Raw genomic sequence first — 14,133 nt, forward strand, 5'->3', positions numbered from 1 at the left:
GCCCGGCCCTGCAGCCCCGCAGCACGTGCGGCGGGCAGCGCGGGGCTCCGCCGGCGGCCGCGTGTCGCTTTAAGCGCTGCCCCTCCCCCTCCCCGCGCAGGCTCGGCCACTCAGGAGCGCGCCCCGCAGCCAATGGGCGCGCCGTAGCTGCGCGAGCCGAGCGGCGGCGCGCCCAATGGGAGGGCGCGGGGGGCGGCGCGGGGGGCGGGGCGGGCGGCCGGGGCACTATTGTTGATGAGGCGCACGGAGGCAGCGGAGGCAGCGCGGGTCGCCCCGGGCTGGGGACGGCGGCGAGGAGGGGACGGGGACGGGGACGCGGACGCGGTGGCGGCCGCGGCCGCCTGAGGTGCCGGACCTCCGGGAGGACCTGCGCGCGCCTCGCGCCCTTCCCTTGCTTCCCCGCCGCCGACGGTCTTCCGCGAGCCCCGGCTCCCAACGGACAATGTCCCACCAGCGCGTGAGGCGCAACGGCTCCCCGACCCCCGCCACCTCCCTGGGGGGAGGCGGCGCGGCGGCGGCGGGTGGCGGAGCAGGAGCGAGCAGCCGCCTGCAGCCCATGCGGGCCACGGTGCCCTTCCAGCTCAAGCAGCAGCAGCAGCAGCAACATGGCAGCCCCACGAGGAGCGGCGGCGGCGCGAGCGCCCCGGGCGGGGGTCTCCCACGCGCGGCGCCCGCCTCGCGCAGCATCAGCCCCACGCGCGCGGCGCCCACCGGCAACGGCGGGCGCGGCGGCCCCGCCATGGCCACGCAGACGCCGGGGGGAGGGGGAAGCGGCGCCGCCGCCTCAGCGGCCGCCGCCTCCTCGCGGGGCAGCCCCACGCGTGCCGGCGGGGCGCGGGGGAGCCCCCCTCGGCCCCACCACCTGCCGCCGCCTCCGCCGCCGCCGCCGGGCTGCGGGCCCTCACCTTGCTCATCTCCGGTGCCTCCGCTGCCGGAGGGCAGCGCTACAGCGGCGGGCAGGGTCCGGCACCGGCGGCATTCGCCGGAGCAAGGCAGGAGCTCCCCGGAGAGGAAGAGCCCCAGCTCCCCCGTCTGCAAAGGTGAGCGCTCCCGTCGGCCGCCCCCCGCCGCGCACCTGCTGCCCGCCCGGCCCTTGCTGGCGGGGGCGGGGGGGAGCGCGCGCGCGGCCGTTACCTGAGGGGAGCGGGGAGGTGCGCGGCCAGACCGTTACGGGTCGGGGTGGGGGCCGGGGGGTCAGCGGCCGGGCCCAGCGGCCAAGGGCACTTCCCGGGCGGCTGGGCGAGGCGGCTCGGTGCGGCCGAGTTTCAGCCAGCGCCTTACGGGATGGGAGGGCTGGGAGCGGCGGTGCCCTCCGCCCGGTGGTGCGCCTCCGAGCGCGCCGCGCTGGCGGGGGGAGAGGTAGGGACAGGGGCTGTGCCCAGGCTTGTGCCCGTTATGATCCTTCTCTGGCTGGCGGCAGCACTTGCAGAGCGTCTGTGTGTTGAAGGGCTTGTAGCTTTTGTTGCTGCTCTGTTGCTTCCTGGCTTGTAGAAAAGGAAGAGAGAAAGCCAAGCATGCCATGTGGGGAATTGTAGCCGCTCCTGTAGCACTTCTGCAAGTACTGCCAAAGGTTTCCTGATGAGAGGGAGTCGGCGGTGTCAGAGATGTACTTCGGTACAAGCCTGAGGTGAATTTGCGGGCTGTTGTGATTTCTCCGCTTTCTGTGTGTCTCGTGCCAGATGGTATGTGTTTTTGATCCAAGCAGCGTCCGCAAGCTCGTGATTAGAAAACTAGCTAGCACTGTAGGCATTGCACGTAGATATAGGAAAGAAGTATTCAGTATCTCTCAGTAGTTACTTTTAGCGTGAACCCTGCAGAAGGTTGTCTGAACTCGAGAGTGATGACAAGCTTGCGCTACAGCAAAGATACAAAATAGTGTGGGAATGGCATACATTTTGTAGCACACTGCTTTTTAATGTTTTTGAATAATTAAAACATACTTACTGGGATCGCTGAAATTTAAGCAATATGTGGCATCTGGTTGAGGATAATAGAGGCTTACATATGTGAGTCCTTTTTCTTCTTGGGATAAAAGTTTACTCAGGAAATGCATGAGTGAGGTTTTGTGTTAATGGCCTCGAATCTGGAAAACTCTGTGACTTTTGATATACCAAAGCTTACAGCTACTCTTTTTCATGAAATTGCATGTAGTAATCTACACGATAAAGTTGACTAACATGCAGAAGTGTATATGCAGAAATCTAGGACCAACACAATTCCCTTTAACGCTTCTACTTCTCCTAATGTTGTTTTCCCTGTTTCTAAAATGATGATTATAACCAGACTACCATATTGGGTTTTTTCTTTTTTTTTCTTCCTTTTTTTTTTTTTCTATCTTGGCTCTTGAGGAATGATGCTGCCAAATTAGACAGTCATAGCCAACTGGTACAGTACTTAATGTCTGTGTGACTTCATTTTTCTTTTCTTTTTTTTTTTTTTTTTTTAATTCAGACATACCTCTTCAAGATTACCATATGCCTGCTTGTCTGCAGTGTAAGAGAGCAGTGCCACAAAGGCGTTTAGGTTCTGAAATAGATTTTCAGCTTTCCAGATAAGAGTAATGTGGGGTTTTTTTTAAGGTTATATTCTGAAGCTTTGGATTGAGGAACGTGTGTTTTCTTCATTTGAGATTCTTGTTACTCAGTAATCTGAAAGATTTTATACACATCACAAAATCCCGTCTTCTTCTTGTGAACTTTATAGAAACTCTTGCCCAAGATGCAATCTTCTGGCCTGGAAAATGAGGAAGAGAATGGCTAGCCTTGAGATCCAGGTTCAAAAGCTGTTTGTAAAGGCATGTGTAAGACCACTTAGGGTGGAAAGAATTGCACCGTCTTCAGATCATTGCATAGAAGCCTGTTGAAACCATGCTAACTTCTTTACTGGATCTAAGAATTAGCATATAGAAAGAAACAAGTCATTTGATCACTCTACTGTGTTAAGATAGCTCCACTAGCTTTTGACAAGGTCTGTGAAAATAGAAGAGCAGCATCCATTTAATTGCTTCCATGTGTTTAAATTTCTGAACAGTACTTGTATTGGCCCAAAACGCAAGTTAAACCTGTGTTTTGTAGTTCAGTGCTTGATAGAGACTGAGTTAACTTCCATTTTTTTTTCTTCATCTATATGAGAAAACTTAGTGGTAGCTGAGAACATGGAAGTGGAACTTCATTTTTGCTAATGAGGCTATGGTTGTGAAGCCATGCAAGCCAGGGTATCAGTCAGAATCTAATGCAGAATAACTTGGGTTTTCCTGTTTCTTGTTTTCAGTTGATGATGGCTTTTGTTCATGCCTACAGCTGCAGCCATGTTTTTTTTAGATTAAAATGAACCTTGAGGTTAGACAAATGATAGCTTCTTCTGAACTTCAATACTTGTTCTGTAAGTTGTATACTTTAGACTCAACTTCATGTTTTTCAGATTTTCTTTTCTGGGAAGCAGTTGAATAGTTTTAAGCATTGTTTTCATCGACCTGCTTAACACTTGAGAACCCTAACTTGTGAATTTAGAAATGTGACTTAATAGCTTCTTTTGGGGTTTTTTTGGTGGTGGATTTTTTTGGGTGTGGTTTTGTTGTTGTGGGGTTTTTTGTTTGTTTTCTGAACTGAATTGCAGCTAAATGTTGGAAATACTTAACTGAATATTCATGGTGGGATAATTACAAACTGAAGATTCCGTGGCACAATTTCTGAATTTCTGTGCTTTTCTTTCCACTTCCGTCCTAAATATCACCAAGAGCCTCGATTTTCCTACTACCTACTTTTCATCTTTTACTTTCCCTCCCTGCAGTCTCTAGCACTTACTTCACAGACTTCAGCTTCTACTTCCATGTTAACGTGCTCTGTCCTTCCCATCACTGGTGTGGCCTCATTTCTACACTGTGAGGTCTGTCCTGCAATCTCCAGTTTTGGTTCGGTTTTCACATATGCCTCTTTACCTGCCTGCAAACCACCCCTGTTAGAGGAAGTTGTTTTGACCTACTCATAGGCTGTTGCAAAATGAAATAGAGAAATGTGTATGCTCTGCCTTTATTGTTATTTTTATCTTGGTTTATCTACTGAGTAAGGATCAAATGTGACCTTGTTATTTGTGTTCTTATATAAAACACATCTTCTCAGAAGAGTTCAACTGTTTGACTCCAAAACAGTTATAATGCATCAGGCTGTGTAAACAAGAAGGTCAAGACAGAGCCATAGCAGTTGTTTACTGACTCTTTGAGGTGCCTTGAGGTTGTGAGAGATTTCTGTACTGGATACTGAGCTTTCTGGTATGTTCCAATTGACTGTATTGGACATTTACATTCACTCTGAAGATTAAGGAGAAAAATTGGTTAGTTTTATCTGGAATTACCCTTTAATTATTTACAATAGTATATGGAAGAGTAATATTAAAGCCTACTCGTGTGAAAGGAAATGCTGAAAATTGTTATAACAGTATATTGGAAAGTCTTAAAGAGTTCCGATGTGAACCCCTCCTTGGGGTAGGGAGAAGGAATGGAACTCCATTACGCTCTTAAGTTACACTGTAGAATTTATTTATTTTAAGAATTTGAGTGACACAATAATAGCTGCAGACTTGTCAACGTTAATTACCCAGGGTTTGCAGTAGTTATAAAAGACATTACTGTAGCTTAAGAGAATATGGAAGGCTTTGTGTGCCATTACATGCCACCTTTGCTTACCTTAGCTGTTTAACAAATGGTAGGTGTAAAGAAAGTGAATTCATTTTTGCAGCATCGTACTTTAGGTTTCTTGTGGCCAACAGTGCAGAGGAGTTTATTTGAATTAAAACTGTTTTCATTCACTAGAATTAAGTAACTTGAACATCATGGGCTTTCTGAGGTCTGGTTTTGTAAAACAACATTAATTCAGTCATTTTCCCACCGAGGGGTCATCTTGAATTACTAGAAGCAAAAGTATGAGTAGTTCTTTTACATTTATGTGAAGATAGTAGCCTAGACTGTCTTCCAAAGGGAATAGACACAGTTGTGCTGTGTCTCTTAATACTGTCTGAGCCTGTTGAATACTTTCAATGACACATAAAAAGTAGGTGAAGCCCCTGAGATGAGTTCTGTTTGTATGACTTTTTGGGAAAAGACAGCTATGCATGGGAGAGATCCTATGAATGTCCTTTCTGAGGAAAAGGCTGACCAAACCACAACAAAAAGGTCAGCTGTATGCCTAGATGCCAGAGAAGCTAGTTGGGTCTCGCTGCTTCTCACTTTTTTGGATATCCTACCTGTATAAAAAGCTTGAATTAGAACTCTGTGAGGGAATTTTGTGAGGTTAATGGTGTCCTATGCTTTTCCAGTGGCTCTTGCTGCTGCTTCCTAGTTTTGTTTTGTTTTCTTTTGGTGTCTGTTAGAAGATGTTTCTTTGGAGTTTTTATTTTTGTTTCTCAAAACTTTAATTTCAAATACATAGAAAGATATCAATAGGACTGTAAGATCAATCTTCAAGTTACACTTCAGCAGTAATCCTTATTTTGCAGTTCTAACAACGGTTCTTAACTTTTCCTGAAAAATTGGAAGATGAATTTTCAGAGTGTTTTGTCTCTTGGGACTTTCTTATGTGCAAGACCTTCCCGCTTTTTTCCCTTCCTTTCTTTTATGTATAGCAATTTTTTCCCATGAGGTATCCAATTCAAAAGTATGTATTCTCCTCACACTGTAATTTCCTTTTCCAGGTGTAATTGTAGCTGTAGGACTTGTATGTTAAGACACCCACCCCCCCCCCCAGTCAGTGCTCTCTTTCCTACCTTTCCGTTAGTTGTTGGTAAGCATCTATCTATATTTGCTCAGTTTTGCTCTTCAGTCACATTGTTAGACTGCCTTAGCTTAAAAAAACAGTGATAGGTTAACGGTTGGACTCAATGATCTTAAGGGTCTTTTCCAACCTTAAGGATTCTGTGATTCTATGATTCTATAAATTGCCTTCGGAGGTGCCCAACTTCACAATTGCAATAGATGTGTGTGATGCCAGTTTACCTGTAGCAACTTCTGTCAGTCAGTTGTACTGCAATGACTTGTGAAGACATCGTAACTTGCATGTTATTTTCCCACATTATGGACTTTGTTGATATGTATTGTGTATGTTCTGTTTATGTTTTGTTCTATTATTCTGCTTTGAAGCCAGATTGCAGAAAGACTTTGTTTCTAAATAGATTTAGAGTAGTGGTGGATGGATAGGAAGGTTGATATTTATCACAAATATTGGTTTAAAGAGATAATAAAGCCAATTAAACCAGATCTAATATTTAAGAAGCGTCTATTTGATGAAACAGTTCTATTGTTTTTCATCAGCCACAGCTGTTGTAACTGTTATCTCTATGTAGGTCACATCAAGGGAAAAATAGCAGCTGAACACTTGCTTCAAGTATTGTAGAGGAAAATGCAAGGAAAACACTGTATATGTTCACATAGAAATGTTTTGAAACAGCAAGAGTTGTGTAGTAGGCTTTGGCAATTTGTATTAAGACATGTTGTGAAGATGGAAAAGTAAGTGAAAACGTATCCAAACATCCTTGCCCCATGTAAATAACAGTAATTTGAAAACAGAATTCTTTGAAGGAATTTTTAAATCAGAGGAAAAGAGAGTACTTACAGACTTTATGCTTTGAAATGAGCAGCTTCCCTTGAACTTAAATAATAAACAGGCTCTTCAGTTTTCATTCTCTCTGCCCAGCAAAATATTCTTTCCACTTTTTTTTGTGGGGGAGCGGAGGGGGTAATAGTTTCTGCTGCTTCAGTTTTGAAGCTCTCTGCTGCAGTGGCTTTGCAGATGATGTGACTGACTACATATACTTCCTGATTTTTAATTTATTTTTTTTTAACATCCTTTCTGTTTCCCCTTGCTATTTGTGAGACACATAACATGTTTGATATAACTTTGGAAGCAAGCGTCACTTTTAAGGAATGACATGTTGCATCAGCATGCCACATTCTCCCATGGTATAGACAAAAGGAATCGTTTTGAAATCTTCTGATATAAACAGACCCTTCAGTGTGCTGTATGGTGGTAGTAGTAGTCAGAGAATTTCTTTGATACAGGGGTGCATGGTAACTCCAAAATTGAGCTTTGCTGCTGCTCCCTGAGAGCAGATCTGCTGTGAGCTCAGTAGTAAGATTTTATCATTGTTGGTACTAGTAGAAATAATAAACCAGATGAGGTTTCTGGACTGCTTTATGTGAATGTGGATGATTATAGTGCTAATAATTATTTCCTTACAGTTGAAGTATTTTCCACACTTCTAATGTGTACGTTTCTAATGCAAAATATGCATGAGGATATTTAGTTTAGAATGTCACTAGACTTAACATTTGAAAGACTGGTGTGCTATGAGACTAAGATGTCCACACCACTGAAATCTATACCTAACAGGTTTTATTAATATCTATGTGTCTGTAGCAGATTGAAACGGCTTAGAAATTGAATTCTGGACTACTGATGGCAATGTTTTTATTTTCTGACTAGCAGTCAGACACTAATCAGGCACAACTTCCTTTGGCCATAAATGAGTTCATGTCGAATAAAAATTGCGAGGTTATTTATACTTTTAGTGAAAAATTCATCCAAAGGCATAGTCAGGAAGGACATATGACTGAGTTTTTCCAGTGCCCTTGTAAAGCTTCCATCTGATCTCTGTATCTTCTCTGCTGTGTTCTAGTCATTTGTTTAGGCCTTTGTATTCATTGTAGGTAAGATTAATACATGATTCTTTCAGGTATAATTCTGTGAGGAGTAGATGAATTGATAGTAAGCTTAAATCATTGTGATCTCTGGATTTGCATTTTACATCTAGAATAGCTAGTAACAAATAATGTGTGAGCATATATGTATATCTAAACCCTGGGTCTTTCCTGCTTGTCGTTATCTTTACTGTAACAAACCTCAATTACTATTTTGAGGAACCTTTCTTCACAGTGTTTACACTTATTAGCGTGCAGCGTAGTCTTTTACTGCCACTTTAGCACTGACAGATGGGATAGATGCAAATTTTTGTTTTTAACCATATTCTTCCTTTTCATGTTACTTCCTGTGCTTGTTATATTTAACCTTTTTCAATAAGGGTTCCTGTTGGTATCTAAATTGTTCTGAAAAGTGATATCAATGTAAACACTAAAAATAAGGTGTTGCAGAAGGTGTAGTGTCAGGCAAATATGAATGTAGTTACCAAGTAGCATGTAAAGGGAGACATCTTGATTATCTTGTGAAATGTAAATCGTTACCTTATCGAAGTTGACTTCTGGATCTAAGAGTCGGACAATAACTCTTTATGAATCTGCCATATATCGCATAGTGGGTGGTTAGTAAAACATGTCCGTTTATAGTGTCCCTTGAATTCAAGTAGGTGAAGGGTAAAGGGCTAGTGGGATAAACTCTAAACTCGGCATTAAATTGAAAAAGTTCAGCACAGATTTTCTTTGTTAGCCTTTATGTGTGAGGAAACTTAGCTATTTTTATTTCTTCCAAGCCTTCATCATTTAAGAATCCAATGACTGTTGCACCTTTGAGGGAATAAATGATGGTGTGCGAGTACCAATGCAACACTTGTGACGTAAGGATGTTTTTAAGGAAACCATAAAACCACATTTCATTGCTTATTAAAATTGAATAAAACCTGGAAAAGCAAACTTAATTCCTGTATTTGAAATATCTTGTTGTATACTTAATGCCATAGTAGTTCTCATTTTATATAATTTCTTGTAGGCAATTTAAAATAATTAAGCTCTCTGTCTTGCTTGCTTTCTAATCTAAGTGTTCTTATTCTAGCAGACAAATCAAGACCACCTTCATCAAGCCCTTCCAGTATTATTCGCCGGACTTCTTCGTTGGATACGCTTGCTGCTCCATACCTTGCTGGACAGTGGCCTCGTGATAATCATGGACAAGCTGCTCCATGTATGAGAGACAAAGCCACACAGGTAGGACAGATATTTGTCTTTGGAGTATATAAATGTGAAGATGGGATTTAAATGTAAGAAGCTTTTCCCTTGAAAACATTCGCTTTAGCTTTCTTGCTTGCAAGTTCCTATTCACTTTCAAATTGCAGGAATCCTACCTTTGCTATTATGTACATGAATTATTTGCATTCTTCTCTAAGAAAAGGCTGTGAACTGTAATACCTGCTAAGATTTCCACTTTCTTTTTGCCTCAGAAAAACATTAGTATATTGCACATCTGTTTTCTCATTGTTCTTACAGTGTGCAGTACATTAGGTTGCACTGCTGTTAAGTACTATTTAGTTTAAATTTATACAAGAGAACTTAGTGACTCCTTATATGTATGTCTGTCTGAAAACTGAATAAAAAAGTTTCTGTAGTGCCTGTATAAAAGTTATTGTAGCCTTTTCTATGGTAGGCTGTTCATCCTCTGATTATAAAAGGCCTTTAATGTTCACCCGGGATCTATGCGCCAAGTATAGAATTATATATGTTGAAGAGCTGCCTCACTGAACCGTGAATGATGTTCAAATTTAGCTCAACTGGAAAGTATTAAAAAAGTACATGATTTGCCAATAAACCTCAAGAACTTGACAAAATTTCACAAGCTTTTAATGGTTCAGCTGTAAAGACAGAACCAACAAACAATTGAATGAAACTGGTGTTACAAGAGTTATATGCTTATCATGACAGTTGTTTTGTCTTTCCCCTTGAAGGGACCTGTTGTTACATGGCATCCTATTGTATGCAGAAGTGATTCAAGATGGATTTTTCCATAAAATATCCCAGTGTTTCATTTCTCCTTCTGTGGATGCAGTCTGGCAGTGAATTTCTCTAACTTGTAGAGTGAAAGAAAGAGCCAAACGTATCAGACTTTAAATCCCTGTTCCTAGAGCGTCGTTTCAACAGCAGGTCTCCACCAGTTCCAAAGAACATAAGGAAAATGCAGTTGGAAGAGAAACTGACAGCATGTGGGACATACTTGAGTTTGAGCCTGCCTTAGGTTTGGTAATAATAACAAAAATGTGCCCATGTAGGTTTAAGTGTGCTGTCTACTCAAATGTGTAGGATGTTGAGCAGATGATGTTTGCAGCGTTGATTGTTAGTGTATGGCCTTCTCAAGACCCACAACATTTTGCAGAAAAGACCACAATTCAAAGAGCAGATCAGTAGAAAAGTAAGGTGTTTTGTAGGGGAATATGCCCCTATGTATAAGGTGGAATTAGAAACTGGTGAAGAAAGGAGAGCTGAGGAGCAAGTTTTCTGTGCAGCAAAATGAACAGGAAAAATGGTTAGAAGATGGGGTGAAAAAGGTAAGCAAATCATAGTAAGAGGAGGAGGATGAAGGAAGGTGTATGATATACAAGGAATTGCTGTTCATGCTTAGCTACTAAAGGCATCATTAAAGGGCAGAACTAAACTAGTGTGGGTGCCTTAGCTATTTATTTTCATATTTGATTTCTTAGGATAATCCTTTTTTCAAATTAATTATATTTCTATACTACTGCTGAAGTATGCCAAAAGATTTCAAAAGTTTAGGGAACAGGAATTGAATCTATTAAGATACAAAAATTTTTAAGTTGAGTAAGCAGGGTAGGTTGATTCTGCAGGTTTATGGCATATGGGGTGGAGTCATTCAGGCAGCAGACTGGGAAGAGACAGCAATTAGTGACACACTTTGGCCTGCAGGCCTTGATAGAGATGCCCATAGGTCATAGCTGAGAACGGTGTAAGAGATCCCAGGTCACGCAGAGACTGCCTGTGTATCAGACTCCTTGCTTTGACTGATTATTTTGATGAAACCTGTCTATAAAACCAGACTGAATTATGTACATGCAGAGTGTTTGTTGGATGATGAATAAGTATATTATTGAGCATCCTAGGGTCTGGCTAGAATTCATACATGCAGATAATTGTTTTAAGTGCTGCTAAAACAGGTGTTTGTAATCTTTGAATCAAACCTGTTTGGTTTTGCCTGAGGTTGTTTGAAATAGAGCTATGTCAAAATACAAGTTAAAATGAGACAATTGATTTGTACTTTTTTAATTCTTAAAGAATAATCCATTTCAACTGCAAAGTTTTTGCCTCTAAGACTTTTTTTTCTTAAGTGTTCTACTGTCTGTGATAAATTTAGCCTTAAACTCATTTCTCTTTGTAATTCTAGAACAGGCAGAAGGATGTTGTGAATGGTAACAACTAATAAGCAAGTAGTAGTACTATAAGAACCTAGAGAAACAGAAATCCCTCTTTGTCTATTGGATATTGGGTCTGTGTTTCTTGAAAATAAGTATTGTAAACAAAATACAGGGAATAAGTAGAAGGAGACTTGCTAAAATAGTATTACCTTTCTGTCTTGATGTAAAGGTTTCCTATAATTTAATGTCTTATACGTACTCTTGTTCTAAAAAGATTTCTATTTGTTTTGAGGATGAGCATCAAAGCAACCTTTAATCCTTTAAAATGGATCATATATTAATTTATGAAATAAGTCTTGAATCTTAAGTCAAAGTCTTGAATATAAATTAAATGCAAAGACTGATTAGAGCGTTAATTAGATTCCTGTAGGCAAGTGTAATGGTTGTGCTGAGTTGGGAAGTTAGAATTAGTGACTAAAACTTATTGTTCCAGGAACTAGAGGATAGGATGAGACTCCAGGTTAACATTTGATAATTGACTAGACAAAGATTGGTACTTGGGAATAGGGGTTATCAATTATTCTATTTTATGATGAAGATAAGTGAGTGCTCTTCTGGAAAAATAGATTCTAATGGATTCTAATTTTGCTATGAAATAGGAATTTCAAAGCAACCCTGCTAACTTTATTATTCAGATTTGTCCTAGTTAGTTTTTGATTTGGAATGATGAAGATGAAAAACTACTGGTGAGGTTTCATTTATATGAAGCTTATATCTGTAACTGAAGCCGATGGGAGTTGCAACCTGTATGTTCAGAGTTACGTGTCCATTTTCCCTGCAAAATGGGGATTAATACCACATCATCAAGGCCTTGTGAGTTTCTGTGTTCTGAGTACAGATGGGGTAAGGTCGGTCAGCTTGTGGTTTGCAAGCTGTTAGTCTCAAATATAAGAACAACTGTTGCGCACGGTAGATGTGACGGCTTTGAGGCAAGCAAAGTTCCTGTCTGTAGGAGAAAGTGAGGTATCGGTGACTCCTAAGGATGAGTTAGCTAGATCGCAGCTGTATGCTAAGAACTGCACTGTGGCAACAGTGTATTTAAAGGAATTTGCTGTCTCTTTTAGTGTGTAAGCTGCTTCCAGAAATCCTTCCCTCTGCTTCATTAGGTATATTTCTTGTGACTGCATGGAGATTCCTGATAGATGTTATTATCCCTCTTCTTAGAGCCTTTACAGTTGGCTGCTTTTGAAGGCCGTTCTGGACATGGTTAGGTGGGAACACAAACTGTCCATAAAGCATGCAGTATTATCACAGGCTTGCCTGTGCATTTTGTTACCTTAAATAAGTACAGTTCATCTTAATGATACTTAGAATTTCTCAGAACTTTTTCACCGCAGTATGTTTGCAAGTTTCTTTATTAAAGGTTAATGACTTTGTTGCTTTAGTGAAACTAGCTTAGTATTATCTGTGTTGCTTTCTGCTTGGCCTGAGACAACTATGAACCTGAAGCCCTTTGAGGCATTAATAAATTCCTTGCTTTGAAATAGCTCTAGTGGTGCTTATATACCTTGCCTTCCTTTTTCTCGTTCTTCTGAGCAAGAACATGATTTTGAGGCTGTACTGGTGCAGGCTTTCACAATGCTTACACCAAGCTACCCTTGCTAATGCGTTAGAAATAACAAGGTCAGCATCTGTGCAGGAAATAAAATACACCATCTCCCCCAAATTCAGCACTGTCGTACTGGTTCTTCAGAGCGCTATAGCAGCTTGTGGTACATCTGGCTGTTAATACTGCCTTATGCTCAATAATTTGGAAGGGAAACTAGCACATTCCTGTATTGGAGTAGGTCTGAAAATTGTTTTCTTGTGGGTTTTTTTGTTGTTTTTTAAATTACATAGTTTCACTCTGCTTTTTCATACTTTACTTGTCAGAAAGGCTTCTAGTCAGTGACTGCTTTTCACTCGCAGTTCTGAATCTAGCAAAGCTTAACACTGTTCTATCTTCTAATTTGTCTCAAAATATTCTACCAGAAAGTAGGAATTACCTTTTTTTGATTAATCCTGTAATCTTCTTGCTGCAGACAGAAAGTGCCTGGGCTGAAGAATATTTAGAAAAGAAGAGAAGCTCACATAAACGTTCAGCATCATGGGGCAGCAATGATCAACTCAAGGAGGTCAGAAATGTTATTGTTTGAGATACCTTTGGATTAAATTTTTTACTGGTATGAACTGTTACTGTGAGTTTTCAGGAAGGCATGAATATTGTGCTGCTTTGTTTTATTATACAGATTGCGGGGTTGGTAAAAAAATAAGAAATACCTGTATAGATTTCATATAATAATGCAGGACTATTAAAATTTTTAATCTGAATATGTGGGAAAGAAAGCATCAAATGTAGGTGACATCCTTCATCAAAGGAGGAAATACAGCAGTGACCAAACTACTTTCAAACTTTACATATTTCAAGTTCTTTTATTGAGCCTCCAGAGGTATCTTCTGGGCTTTAGCTGCACTGGTAGCCAACATGTTAGGTTTGCAAGAACTTGAGTCTAATTTAGTGCTGGCAGTAACTATGAATGTTGTGGTAGCAAAGAATTTCAATTAAGTGATGGAATAAATTGATGAAACTATGTGTGTACCTGAATATATCTGGTGAAATCTAATGTGAATTTTTTCCTTTGTTAGATCGCAAAATTGCGTCAACAACTGCAGAGAAGCAAACATAGCAGTAGGCATCATCGCGATAAAGACAGACAGTCTCCATTTCATGGTAACCATGCAGCCATTAACCACAGTCAGGTGAGACTGTATGCTTTCTGGACATATTGGGTAGCTAATACTATATTTAACTCCTTTCAAGGCTGTGATTTGTCTTAAAGGGAACTTAGAAATACCACGTACTGCTACATATGTTGTAGCTATAAGTGAATTCTATGAAATAGAGCAGTTTCCTTTGACTTCGAGTGAATGGGGTCCTGGATCTTTTTGTTACTTGGCTGGGGTTGGCTTTGAACTCCCACTTTCAAAGAGTTTCAGGTAGTTAGATCCTTCCTTAAA

The 14,133-nt window shown here is 41.4% G+C and overlaps 1 protein-coding gene across 2 annotated transcripts in view; it reads left to right on the forward strand.

The window, feature by feature from the left end:
* The first annotated feature begins 315 nt into the window (after positions 1 to 315).
* The window catches only part of FAM117B (family with sequence similarity 117 member B), a 30,225-nt gene continuing 16,407 nt past the window's right edge, over positions 316 to 14,133 (forward strand). The window contains exons 1-4 of one of the 2 annotated variants that reach the window (XM_087733969.1): positions 316 to 1,040; positions 8,772 to 8,923; positions 13,158 to 13,250; positions 13,762 to 13,875. In XM_087733969.1, the coding sequence (XP_087590095.1) occupies positions 443 to 1,040; positions 8,772 to 8,923; positions 13,158 to 13,250; positions 13,762 to 13,875 (957 nt within the window). In that variant the 5' untranslated portion in view covers positions 316 to 442. The remainder of the gene's footprint in view (positions 1,041 to 8,771; positions 8,924 to 13,157; positions 13,251 to 13,761; positions 13,876 to 14,133) is intronic. The other variant, XM_087733970.1, reaches the window with a different exon arrangement.

The sequence above is a fragment of the Nipponia nippon genome, unplaced genomic scaffold (genome assembly GCF_047370975.1).
Source record: "Nipponia nippon isolate SJK-2023a ecotype South Korea unplaced genomic scaffold, ASM4737097v1 scaffold_5, whole genome shotgun sequence".
Taxonomy (NCBI): Eukaryota; Metazoa; Chordata; class Aves; order Pelecaniformes; family Threskiornithidae; genus Nipponia; species Nipponia nippon.